General features: G+C 37.4%; 1 protein-coding gene across 1 annotated transcript in view; it reads right to left on the reverse strand.

Moving 5' to 3' along the window:
- Positions 1-14255, reverse strand: part of LOC121430279 — a 32392-nt gene extending 18137 nt beyond the window's left edge. The window contains exons 1-7 of the mRNA XM_041627557.1: positions 14180-14255; positions 13310-13362; positions 11439-11460; positions 9564-9743; positions 6217-6597; positions 4061-4104; positions 920-977 (exon numbers count right to left, since the gene is read on the reverse strand). Coding sequence (XP_041483491.1) covers positions 920-977; positions 4061-4104; positions 6217-6597; positions 9564-9743; positions 11439-11460; positions 13310-13362; positions 14180-14255 — 814 coding nt within the window. The remainder of the gene's footprint in view (positions 1-919; positions 978-4060; positions 4105-6216; positions 6598-9563; positions 9744-11438; positions 11461-13309; positions 13363-14179) is intronic.
- Between the last annotated feature and the right edge of the window lie 404 nt (positions 14256-14659).

Here is a 14659-nt window from a genome sequence, read left to right on the forward strand (position 1 = left end):
TTTGAAAGTAAAGTATTCTTCAATTTCGAACGAGTGTAGTCCTTAAAAGGACTGTAAACCATAAAGAGTGGAAAGCTGAGTAGTAGGCAGGCTTGAGTAGAATGCTTGATTAGGTCAGAGAAGTCTGGCTTGAGTCGGCGAGTAGAGAGTCCCCTCTAATGCTCCTGCTACCACTCTACTCGCCGACTCAAGTCAGCGTTCTCTCACCTATTCCAGCCCTCTATTCAAGCCTGTCTATTAATTAGCTGTTCACTCCTTCTTGTTTACAGTCCTTTGAGGACCACACTTACATTATTCCGAAAAGAATATACTCTACTTTTAAACCTCCACTTTCTCGCATTTCCAATTTACCTCTATTTCTATCCATTTTTCTTATCTCAGACCATCCAGGACTTTACACGTGGCGTACCGTAAACCTCGTCCGCGATTAATCATGTTTATGTTGACCTTAATGGCAAAGCACAACAGCTGTAGGAAACAAAGAACCTTCCTCAGGGCGGTGTTCTTGCACCTACACTGTTTTACTTTTTCACCATTGGCCAGCTGTAGTGTATCGAGAGACATGACCTTGATATATAAGATGATATGGCAGAGCAGTCAAATCCTCCCTTTTGTTAAAGGACAAACAGTTTAATATCAACCCTTCTAAACGCTCAGGTCTACCGTTTCAACTGTTTGGAGGAAGTGTCCTTTAACTGGAATGGTAATTCTTTGAATTAATACTGGTTCCCGATTGTCAAAACAACATGGGAACATCATCAGTGTGGTGAAGGAAATCTAATTTGCAGACTGGAAAGTTTATCTCTGGGTGCAAACGCGTTTACTTTTATACAATCCACTACCCTATTATCTTATCCTGCTGCCATTTCATCCTCCTTCCACAGAAACTTAAAGAGCTTAAAAAGGGATAAAATCTCACCAGTTGAAGATATAGGTTCCGTGGAAGTGACTTCCGAAGTCCGGGGATCAGTAGGTGCCTGAAAATAAAGATATGATAAGAATTGGTATCCCAGTCACATAAAAAAATGGTCCACGTAGAATACAATTTAATTCGACAAAGACTGTTGAATAACGGCGTGTTTTCCTTCAGCAAGAATTTATCCACATTGTGCTGCACTCGACCCAGGTGAGGTGAATGGGTAATGGTAGGATTGATTCCTTGAATGAACGAGCGCTGAAAGGCAGGTCGAGTTAAGCCGGGGTATTAAGAATAATAACAATGCGCTGTGGAATAGATTTGTTGATGGATGGCGCTGTACAATCAAATACCCATCAATGAATGTATCATTGAAGGGATCATTCGTTCAAAAGCAAAATCACGAAAGTTGAGTTAAAATAGAACAGGAATAAACTTCAAACTTGTGTTTAATGAAAGGAATTACGCTTGATTTGGCTCCGATGCAAGTTTTCTTGCAAAGCCCTACTAGGCTACTTGTGTGGTTTTCATTATAACTAAATACGTTAATAAATAGCTGCTTTCGGTCTTCAAGCAGTAAAAATACATACTATAAATATGTAAACATAAAAGATTAATTCAGGACAGATCAATGAAAGGTAATAATAACATAACACATAAGTATTTTTGCACACACAAACACACACACACAAGATGTGTATCAACAAAGATACTGCCCCAAAATCAGCATTCCAATGTCTTTAAGGAAACCCAAAACCTAAGGAGATAATCTATCAATTAGAGAAGAATAGAATGATAGGATCAACATAGTCGTAACAAAAACAACAAAGCAAGAGAGTCGTGGGAGCTTGAAAAATTCTTGCAAACCCCCAAACTATATGCGAATCGATATACTAAAGAAAAATATTAAACCGATGATGCAGCAATTCCCAACAAATCTACAATCATATTCAACACTAAATAAAACAATGATTACATTATTATCCCATGTTGACTGTACGATGTCTCCGTTTTGTTATCGCTTAAGTGAACTCTAATTGATCCCATACCCTTCATTTAAAACCCTCTCTACCCTCTTTAGTTTTAAAAAAGAACTCAAATCCTATATAATGCCCAGCAAATGTTAAAATGTCAATGGTTCATGTGTTACAAACATTTTAATGACTCAGACTTGGTATGCCTTTCTGCCTTCTAATATGTTTGAGTTATATAATTTATTTACTTTGTGTATTTTTATCACTTGCATATACGTGTTTTGTTTCTTTGCTTTTAGGGTCCCTTTTAATACCAGCTTTTGTTGAGAAGGCACCCTATTGAAATATTGTTTAAATAAAATGAAATAAATAAAAAAAGCTGACGCATATCCCAGTCGTTGCTTCACTAAACCTATGCGTTGAATCGGTACATCAGGATGATATGCTTTCTGTAAAGTTCTTTCCCACTGAGTTTTACATCCTAGACATCAGTCACCACCTTCAGTGACCACCTGACAACATACCTGTACAAGAGTGCTTTTTGACAGACATCGACTGCTTTCATTTTAAAGTTTGAACATGTATGTAAGTTGGTTTTGTTGCCTTTTTCTTCTCTTTTTCTCATACTCTGAAGCGCCTTGGACATCTAATCAAGATGCAAAGCACTTTTAATTATCTTTTCGTCGAAATCGAACAAGAAATAACAAAGTTATATCACATTCAAAATGTTGCATCATGTCGGTAAAACATTTTTATGCATTTTTTCGTCATGTTCATGAATGTGCAATGAGCCGGTTGATGATTTCATATCCACCATATCATTATGTTGTATTGCACTCCAATTTGTCCTTGTGAATGAAAATAAAAGAGCGATTACTGATCTAATGGGTAAGATATCAACCGACAGGCGAATATCCAGGATTTTGCACCCGGGGGGGGGGGGGGGGGCGACGTAATTTTGGCGCCCCTGTGAACTTTTTGGAAAATAACCCCCCCCCCCCGGCCAGGCAATCATAGGTGCTTTAAATTCATGATGAATGATCTTATTTCAAAACCTCGAGAAAAAGGGCAATCTTTTTTTTAATGTGTTCATGAAAAAAAATCCATGAATATGGGGCATCAATTTATTTTTACTTCTCATAAAAGTGGTAGGACCTATTTAAGTTATGTGTGCGGGAGCTGTCATTTCTTTACAGGGCCGGATCCAGCGTTTGCTTATAGGAGAGGTGGGGGGGGGGGTATTTTCATCTACACATTTCCTGATCGAACATTTTGCAACCGTGCATATCATGGGCATACGTATAATCTAAACAATATTGATGCGAGCGCGATACGCGAGCTGAAAAATGTTGATATTCTGACCTAAAATTTGGACTTTCTAAGGACTTTGGTAAAGATGAACATGATGGGCATCTACTTAATCGATGCAAGTACGACCTGAAAATGTTTGATATTTCAACACCAAACTTGTCATTCTACATGTTCTATGCACATTGTGTGACCATGAACAGGATGAGTATCCATCTAAATGACTGATGCGAGCGCGAAGCATAAATTCGGAGCCCCCCAGGTCGAACGTAAATTCGGCAACCCCTATATCATGTATATCGAGCTTCGATTCGGCGCCCCTAGGTATAACATCAATTCGCCCCCCCCCCGTTGAAGATCATTTCGGCGCCCCTATTTCGAACTTCCTCCTTCCCTATTTCTCTCCCTTTTCTTCCCCCTTCTTTTCTCCCTCTTTTTGGTGCCCCCTTTTTTCGCCTGATTCAAATTATTTTGCTACAAATTCATAGTTTTTTACAGGCATATTTGCAAAAAAATCATTATGTATTCCATATTCCATAATGGAAAGATATTTCCCATGACGTATTCCGTAATTCCATGATGGAAATATGAAAAACATTATGATTTCATGTAATGACATTAGACAAGAAAATTTGGGACATATATAGCATCATCAGTCCACCTACTGCATCTTCATGACGGCATGCAAATAATTGTTTTCACGAAATATTGTTAAAATAAAAAAAAATAAATCAAATTTTGATAAAACCCTGGGCGATTTTCCCGGTGACTTTGATTCAATTCATATATTAAAATTCATTCCGGATAAACCCACTTAAAGTAATTGGCCTTCGGTATAAAATACAATAAATTGCTTACTTACCAAAGTTGAAATACTCTTGGTAGTCTGATCTTCGATGCTGTTGACTTGATATTCGATGAAAGGAAATAAGTTAATATTTATGCTATTGAAATATCGAAATAATGATCATCATGGTAAACTAGTTAAATTATATATAATGCTTCTGATTCCAAATAGGTGATAATTATATTTTAAGAGTGGGTAGCCAATAATATATTGTGTGGATCATTTTAACTATTGAACACGACAAATATGCACTGTAAAAAATTGTGGTGTTAAAACTGACACAAATTGGTGTTAAAAGAGAACCACACCCTGAGGTGTTAAAATAACACCCTAGAGATTGAACATAACACCAAAGAGTGTAAATGTAGCAACTATAAGTGTTGTAATAACACCTATAGGTGTAAAACTAACACCAACAATTAAAAACCGGTGTAAAATAACGGGTGTGGTTCTCTATGTTCACCGGTTAACACCACCGTTTTTGCTGTGTGTTGCGCTTTGAAAAGGCACTTTGCTTTTTTGAAAGGTCATACGAATTCCCGATATGAAGGGCATGCTGAAGACTTGAAAGATTCATCTTTACAGAACCTGACCAACATAATAATTGATTTACTGATCATTATAATAGATGATTATTTTCTGCTCAATATTTTGAAATCCATAGATGAAAAAATATTTATTAATTTCCCTTATAACGGTAGTAATGGTAGTACTCGTACTCGCTACACATTTTAAATTACAGGAGGTAACCTGGGGAGCGTTCCATGGAAGGACTTGTCGGACGTTTTATCCGACAAGTCCTGTTTTATCGGCGACAGTTTCTATAGTAACAGTGCTTCTCAACCATTAAGAATCCAGGAAAGTTGTCAGATCTGAAAACTTGTCGGACGAAAATATTGATGAAACGCCCCCCCCCCCTCTTTTTGGCAACTAGCCCGCCCAGCAACGTTGAAGATTGGGGCTTCGACATCCACCTGGACTAGCTGCTATGAGATATTACCCGATTACTATACCAAACTAAATAATTGTTTAAATGATTTAAAGACTATAGTGCTTTATCAAATTACTCATTCGGTAACGTCGTACAATAATGGGGGTCACTGCCATTAAATAGTAGGGCAGGTCGCTTGGACACTCTAACCCTAACTCTAACAACATGAACAAAGAAAGCTGCTCCAAGGAATAGTATTTTCTTCTTATCAAGAAAAAAAGAAGAAAGAAATCCGCTCGAAAGCTTCACATATTTTTCTTTACGCCGTTCCGGTCGCATTGATCTGCTACAATGAGCTGTAATTTTGATGAAAAGTGACTGCAGAGCGCTGTCCGACCATCGCCTCTGCGCGAGCGCACCAGGACCCCCGTTTTTTGTAGTTCGAAGCCCATTCCGAGGACCCTCCTTTTTCCAATAAGCCCACTCCAAGGCCCCCGTTTTTTGTCTCGCCCGCGGCACACCCCTACCTCTCTTTTGGTCGAGTGCCCCCCCCCCCCGGGACTCTAAACACAATTTTTTTTGCAGATATTCCAGATTTGCACATTCTAAACAAGAATTCCATGTTATGATTTTTAGGCGTTTTTTACACTCTTATTCAATGACTGGACATCGGAGCGACGACTGGGGCAATTGCCGCTGCAAGCACTAAAACAGACGCTCTGTTTGGTACAATTGATATTGCTGTATTGGACGATTCAGGTCAGGCTGGTTTCCGTCGTGGTCGGTGCAAATTACATATTTTATTCGCAGTTTAGGCCACCATGATTAAGTTCTTTTTTTCTCTCATTTGGGGGGTTTCGACACTCTATTCGCGGTCCGCGTGTTCAAATCTTACGTGCAAAAACACCCTTTTTGCTGTGTTTTCTTTGTACCGGATGCTGTTCAGTGCCAATGGTGGTGTCCCTCTCCCCCGGGTCACCTCCACACTGGACCACACTGGATAGCAGTATCATGAATTTCCTTTCGTCATGTTCGTTCTCTCTCTTATAATACCTAGTTTCAAGTTGTTTTATTGATTTTAAATGCAAACATAAATGATTACAATCAAAGAAAATCACCCTTTTTTTGCTAACAAAGCGATGTTATTGAACTAAGTGTCTCCAGGATTTTGCCTGGGAGTGTAATGGTCAGACATAATACGATTAAAACCTTGATACGTACATTGTAGGTTTCTACTTACCTCCTTCTCTTTCACATATGTAATGATATTGGGTATCACATTTACTACCACGCCACCTGAAGCTATATTTCGGGTCCATGCGAAAGCACGCCCTTCCTTTGTCGAAGGCGTTCCCATTGCCAAAGTAACTATAGGGAAGTCCTGAACCGTCTTCAACCCAGCCCGTGCTTGTTAAACCAATCCAGTACTCTTCGTCACTAACAGGACTAAGTCTTTGTTCTATGAAGTTTTGCTCGCTTTCCGATTCTATGAACACGAGGTGCATACCACTTTTCTGGCAGATTGAGTCTGAATTTGAAAAGTTAGATTTTTCTGTAGAAATGTAATAGCAAGATCCACTATGTTCATGGTGTTGTCCATTCGAAGGGAAACTGCCACAATCTGTAAAAGGCGGGAAGAGAATGATCCCATGACATGAATTAAATAAAATTAAAGTTTATTGCTATTACCAAGATAACTAAATAACGTACTAAAGTCTAATTTCATACTTCGAAAACCACATACGTATTATCATTTGGAGAATTTAAAGGGTAAATAAATAACGTGTTTAAATAGTTCGCCAATTTTTCAATGTGTCCAGATAGATTAATGTTCATCAACTTTTTTTATGGTTATGGTGGTTTTATTTGAAAACAGGATACTTTTTTAAATTCTTTTTCTGTCTGGTTCTTTTGCAAACTTTCAGATGGACGATTAGCGCGAGCATTTCTTTGATCCAATGATATTCACCGTCACCAAGTTATGTGCATCTTAATAAGAACATAAAGGTGTTGTGACGATATTAAAACGACGTATTTTCCCCTGTCTTAGTTTTGTTTGCTGATACCCTATTTCAGCATGTGTATGCCTTTCAATCAACATGCTTCATATTTGGAGCAGCAAAATTGAGCAGACGTTTTCTGTGATATAAAACATTATGGCGAACCGGATACTTCCGGACGCACGTAAGGACTACAATACCATTGATAGATACACGATCTATATACACGTTATTATCTGGACTATTATGGAGAAACTTGGGAAAATGGAATTTTAAATGGTTAACACAGGGGCGGTGGAACGCACTTTCGTTGGGGTGGGGGGGGGGCAAAGCAAAAAAGGGCAATTAAATTGGGTAAATGGGCAAACGGATATTTTCACCTTGAGATTATCACCTTCGTGAAGTAGTTGTGTGTTTGTAGTAATTAGGTTGAACAAAGCCTTTTTAAAGTGATTTCTGATTGATAAGATATATACTTATAAGCTCCAATTGTTCGCGAGCGAGCGTAGCGAGCGAGTGCTTTGAAAAATTTGCAAATCTGAAGATGTGAAACTCGCTTTTTGTCAATTATGGCGCTAATTACTATTAAACAAGGTATCCTTGTAATACATTGTGAGCACGAATCGCGAGCTTCTAATTTTTGACATTTCATGCACTATATGACATGAAATTAAACGTTACGATCAGTCTTTGTTATAATGGAAAAGATGTGTACCTTACATTAACGCAGGAGCAAAGTGCGCGGTTAAAGTTCTAATATACTGACCTGAAAAAGAAATGGTTACAGAGTGCATTTAGTTATTCATAAATGGGATACATATCTCACCAATCGGATAAATCTAGCGCGAAGCGCGAATTAAAAACGTTTTATATTCGAATCTGAAAAATGGACATTCCAAGTATTTTGTTTTTGTAACCAAGAACAGAATAGGTATCTTTACTAAACAATAAATGATGCAAACGCAAAATACGAGCAAAAAAATGTGATATTCGAACCAGACAACTGCACACTCCAAGCATATTTGTAACCATGAAAAGAATGATTACCTCACTAAACAATAATTGCTGCGAGCAGAAATTTTATGATATTCCAACCTAAAGACTGGGGCCTGTTGCATATAACTTTTTACCTGTGAACACTCTAGTAAAAACTGAAAACTAAGGTTAGTCTGATTTCTGCCATTGACTTTAACACAGGACAAAAACTCCGTCAAAAACAACCTGAGTTTTCTGAGGTAAAAAGTTTTATGCAACGGGCCCCTGGACATTGTACGCATTTTTGCAACCATGAAAAAAAAATATTAACTTACAACTAGAAGCGAGCGCGAAGCGTGAGCTAAACAGTTTTTTGTGATTTTCTAACCTGAAATGGAATTATGTTTTACTTCATAAAAGGCCATTTCCTATTAAAAGGCCACAATTCATTAAAAAAAATTTTTTGGCATTTTTTTCCTCTGGAGAATTTTTGGGGGACATAAGTGCCCCCGTGACAACTGGTTTCTGCGCCCCTGGGTTAACAATCAATGACAAATCTGCCTCTGTATTTAAATATGCAGAAATTTTCCAAATAAAATGCATGGAAGATTATCAAAGGTAAGCAAGAACTGCACATCGATTTTCATGATTTAAGTGATTTGTTATCAACTGTGCATGCAATCTATAAAATATAAAGTTCCAATTGCGAGCTTCTTCTGGCCCTTCTCCCACAATTTAACGCTGCATGATCATAATAACATTGGCGTAATTATTGCGGGGGGGGCACGTGTCCCCCCCCATCGGCTCGCATAAAAAAACATTGGACCAAAGAAGACAAGTATGAAGAGAAATGTTATTCAGATGACAATAAAAGTCACATGTTAGTGAATTCATTATCTAAGCGATGAAACTTTTCATAGGTCCATGTTTGAATTCCCTCAAATTTCTTACTCGCTTCCCAACACTGACTAAATTCATTGACAGTGCTCCTTCCACAAGTTAATCCTGCATGATCATAATGACATTGGCGTAATTATGGGGGCAGGGGGGGACACGTGTCCCCCCATCGGCTCGCAAAAAAAAAAACGGGGGAAAGGAGAGAAAGAGTGTTTGTTTAGCGAGACAGGTAAGTATCGTGATTACAATAATTGCTTATGATGTCTATTTTTAGGTCTGAATATAAAAAAAATGAGTGAGATACAGATACAGTGAGATACAGACCCGTTAAATGGCACAGTCCTTGAAATGTCTATATTAGGTCAGTATGGCCTACCGGGCAATTGAGCGCGCTCCGCGGGCCCACTAACTGACTCCAAATTTTTGCTACTGCCCCCAATGTCGTGACCCACCGTACGCCGCTGCATGATGATATCATTTATAGGCCCATACTTTTCATTATTTTCTGAAAATCTTTACTCACCACCGTTTGATTCGCAGATAAAGCTATGTTCTTCGAAGCATTCTTCGTCGTACCATTTGAAATCTGGGGGATACAGCCTAAAGCATTGTGAACCTTCATTAAAGGCTTTATCCGGATCACGAAATTTGTCGTAGGTAAGATGTGTCCCATCGAGCCAATTCAATGCACTTAACCCTATCCAGTAGCCCTTACCAGAGGCACTACGGTCTGTTATCTTCCCATCTAAGAAATGTTGTTCTTCCTGAGATTCGATGTTGACCAAATGCATGCCAAGGTTCTCGCACGAGGATTGGGCAGTGTAAAAGTCGGATGATTCCTGGTGAAAAAACCTGTAGCAAGATCCTTTGAATTCAATTTGATCTGTGTCACATGCTGAAAGAGAACGTAAAGGGTGGTAAGAAAAAGGAAATGATGTCAAATGGGGGCAGGGGGGGGGGGGCTCCTGTTGGGGCTAAGGGGCTTGGAGAACAGACATTTGTCAGGTGGATCCCATAACACCAATGTTACCGATTGATTTTAACGATTAATTCAATCAGACGTCGTAAAGACATTCTTCTAAATTAATTTTATACGAGCTTTTTGTCTTTTATAAAGCGCTACGCGTATTAGAAGCAGCTTTGTCATTTCCATATTGCCATCTTCACATTGATCTCCAAACTTTGCAGGGCCCTACCCCGGCCGGCCCACCAAACACCGGCAGGAGCTCTGAATCTCTAATCTGCAACGACCGGGCTGCATTAACATAATTACGGGGCCACTGCATGGACCTAGCCACATTGACTAAACTTTACGTTGTTGAAGTAATGTGTTGTGTAAAACCTATACCCGTCCTGAATTTAGCTCAAAATGTCTAAATCTCGAGAGGTTCCAGGTACCGCAGCAGAACCCCATCACCCGCCTCTCCTCCCCCGAGCGCGTCCCTGGACCCATCCCCGCATACTGTTAATATACCATGAACAATCCTGCATATTGCTTGCCCCCCCCCCATCCGGCAAACTTCCCTGATACATCCCTGGTGGGCACATGCATGCACACTGAACGAACCCCAAATATCATTATTCAACAATATCATTCTAAAGCGTACCCACGCACACCTACTCACAGCCTTAAAGGAAACCAAAACCCCAGAAGAGAAGCATTTTTTTGGAAAGAGTGAAATGAGAGGAACAATTTAAAAATAAGTTTCATCAAAATCGGTTATGAAATAAGCAAGTTATGGACGATTAAAAAGTCTTGTTATACTAACTATGTGGATCCTCAAATTGGCAAACTTGCTTCAAAATGGCTGACTTTGTGGACAACTCTCCATTTGTTTTGTACACATATTTTCAGATTTCCCCCTTTATTTTACATATTTCACATTACCTTCTCTTGACCTTGACATATATGGTGTGGGTTATATTTCCCATGACAATTATGTTGTGCTCAGAAGGAGGCAAGATGCAACTTGAAAGATAATGAGGGAAATCTGAAAATTTGTGTACAAAACAAATGGAGAGTTGTCCACAAAATCAGCCATTTTGAAGCACGTTTGCCAATTTGAGAATGCCCATAGAAAGTACAAGAGTTTTCAAACTCCCATAACTTGCTTGTTTCATAACCGATTTTGATGAAACTTTTTTTAAATTGTTCCTCTCATTTTACTCTTTCCAATGAGATTACTTCTCTCCTTCGGTTTTTGTTTCCTTTATTAATCAGTTCATTTAGGCCTCCACACCCTCGCACAAACTTACACACAGATATATTCTACTGGTGGGCCTCCTGGGCACAGCCTATCGTAAATACCCCCCCCCCGTTGTCTCGAAAAGTGTGTAAATTTGACTCACCTCCCTCAACCTACCCTTTCGCGAAAGTCCCCCCTCCCATTTTCTTGAAAGGATGTGGCCACCCCCCCCCCCGCTCTATCCCCACTCCGAACACAGACGATCGTAACTACACATTTCAGAGAATACTTCATTAGGATCACCAATCTGATGAATGTTGAACTTAGATTCAAGCAATAAATAGTGACGCATTAGGTGATTAGTACTATCTTGAAGTATAAGAAACTTAAAAAATTGCAATTACCTGGTTTTGTAGTAACAGGGGCCTGCAAAATCAAAGAAATCAATAATATCGTTTTTTTTAAATGTATAAATCAAGTAGTAATTAATCATCAATTAATCAGTTCATGTTTCCATAAAATTAGTAAACCTTTTAATTTTCTTAGGGTTAACATTATTTTTGTTACTTGCACATGCATGATGATTGGAAGAAGGAAAAAAAGAAGATTGAGGGAAAGAACAAGAAGAAAAAGGGAGGGGGTGAGAAGGAAAATAAAAAAAAGTATGAGGAAAAGAAGAAGAACGAGAACATAAAGAAAAAGATGAAGAAGAGAAGAAGATGAAAATGAAGGGAAAACGAAAAAAATAAAAATGAATAATAATACAAAAGAATTAAAAGAAAAATGATAAGGAAGAAGTATAAAAGAGGAAGAAGATCTTATGAAATAATGTCCAATTTTAACATGAGTGTATCAAGTATTTTCGGCTCGCGCTTTGCATTCAAATGTTTATTGAGTAAGGGAACGTAAAAAAAAATAGTTTGCGCTTAGCGCTGGCATTATCTTTATTGAGATACACAAAAATTGTTGTTCATTCGAAAGCATCCATAACGGGATAATAATAAAAAAAAATTAAAAGAAAAATGATAAGGAAGAAGTATAAAAGATGAAGAAGATCTTATAAAATAATGTCCAATTTTAAGATGAGTGTATCAAGTATTTTCGGCTCGCGCTTTGCATTCATATTTTTATTGAGTAAGGGAACGTCAAAAAAAAATTAGGTTGCGCTTAGCGCTGACATTTTAGTCTTTACTGAGATACAAAAATTGTTGTTCATTCAAAAGCATCCATAACGGGATGACACGTTTAGCGCTGGGATCATGGAAGATACCAATTATTTTGATGGTCATCTGAATATGAAAAAAATATCATTCATTGAGGTATATAATATATTCTTTAATTGAAATGACCAAAAATCGTCCGGTTTTTTTTACAGGCAGAAGTATTCAAACTGCCAGCTCGCGTCGCGCGTGCATCAACTGTTTGTTTATTTCGATATCCTGAGTCATGTTCATGATTTGTTTACATAAAACGCTTCGAATACTCAGTCTTTAAAGGTCAAGTCCACCTCAGAAAAATGTTGATTTGAATCAATAGAGAAAATCAGACAAGCACAATGCTGAAAAGTTCATCAAAATCGGATGTAAAATAAGAAAGTTATGACATTTCAAAGTTTCGCTTATTTTCAACAAAATAGTTATATGAACGAGCCAGTTACATCCAAATGAGAGAGTCGATGATGTCACTCACTCACTATTTCTTTTGTTTAATTATTGTTTGAATTATACAATATTTCGATTTTTACGAAATTGATGATTAGGACATCCTTGCCTGAAGCACAAAATGTTAAAATAATGGAATTCCACGTTTTCAGGGAGAAATGAAACTTCATTTCACATGACAATGACGAGAAAATAAAAAAATATTTCATATAACAAAATACAAAAGAAATAGTGAGTGAGTGATGTCATCAGTTCCCTCATTTGCATACCGACCGAGATGTGCATAACTGTTTTGTGAAATGAAGCGAAACTTTAAAATGTCATAACTTTCTTATTTTACATCCGATTTCGATGAAATTTTCAGTGTTATGCTTGTGAAATGTTTTTCTTTTTATTCAAATCAAGTTTTTGTTGGGGTGGACTTGTCCTTTCTCGTATAACATTAAACGTGTTTAAACCAGTAGGAATATAAACAATTGTAAGCTCACACTTCGCGCTCGCTGGTGGTATTTGTGGTGATAGTGCCCGGTGATAGTGATGGTGATTATGATGCCAAAATAGAAAAACAAGAACGCGAAAAAGGGGACGGACGAGTAGAACGAAACTTTATTTACCAGTGCTGAAGTAGTTCCTATGGTTGGAGGGTCACCTGTCCCCGCCCATTCACCTACGAACGAAGAATACGATATGAGTTTTTCAATTCAATTCAATTATTTTATTTTCCACTTTCAATTTCATATTTACAATTATGATACAATTGACATAGTAACATATCATAATCACATTTGAAGTACATACAAAAAATAAATAACATTCTAAAATTACAATAGACAATCATCAAATCGAGATATGTAAATAATTGAAAGGGAGTGAGGGCCAACTAAGAACAGAGCTTGTAAAATGTAGCCCCCCCCCTTAATGGTGTAATTACGTGTTTATAGCACCTGCATTGCTTTTTTTGTAAAAACGAAACAAAACATAGAAAAAACATATAACAATATTTACATTATGTAATATATACATCATAGTACAAATAATATGCATCATATTTAATTATATATATATATATATATATATATATATATATGAACCATTTACAGTATATACAAATTATTAAAGGTTTCCCACTTAACACTGAAGGCTTAGTTTGTAATTGATAAATTAAATATTTAGTAATAATTCAGGAGAAATAATTTAAGTCGTTTTTTTAACATTTGTATAGAATTGCATTGTTTTATATCAATTGTAAAGGAATGCTTATCATACATAGTTTGTTCTTCCTGTGATATCTCTCCTCCTCTTTTTTCTGTCTTCTCCTTGCTTTTCTTCTTCTGTTGCTTCCTTCCTTACGATTCCTCTTTCTTCTACTTGTTATTATTTTCCCTATTATTCTTATTCGTATTATTAGTCTTTTTCATAATAGAAAAGTCGCTTTACCAATTACCAAATTGATTTATGGATTCCCCCCCCCCCCTGCTTCTTACCTCTTCCCTCTTCCCTCTCCCTATCTCCCTTTGCGCCACAATGGGGACGATGAATTTCAATGTTTGCCCCATACATTCCCCTGGTGAATTGTTATCATAGATTAGATTTAGATTTATTCATTTTCCGTTCACAAAGCACAACAAAATGAAACAATACATAGTCAAATTTAAAGTACAACATATATCGGAATAAGGCATAAACAATGAGAACTAATGCAAACTAAAGTAACTTTGACTAGATTATACAAAACAGAACGAAGGGGCTTGCCAAGAAAAGCAAAGCTTGTATAGGAGCCAAGCCCCCGTAACGTAGTTTCAATACGTATACTACAAAACTAAAGTATGAAGGAGAGACGGAAGACAGTTTAATTAAAAGGAGGCTATACAAAATATCGAAGGTAACAACGAAAGAGTGACTCAAATTAGAGTAAATGATAATAGTATAAAAAAGGAAATAATAACAATATGGTTACAATAATT

The sequence above is a fragment of the Lytechinus variegatus genome, chromosome 16 (assembly GCF_018143015.1).
Source record: "Lytechinus variegatus isolate NC3 chromosome 16, Lvar_3.0, whole genome shotgun sequence".
Taxonomy (NCBI): Eukaryota; Metazoa; Echinodermata; class Echinoidea; order Temnopleuroida; family Toxopneustidae; genus Lytechinus; species Lytechinus variegatus.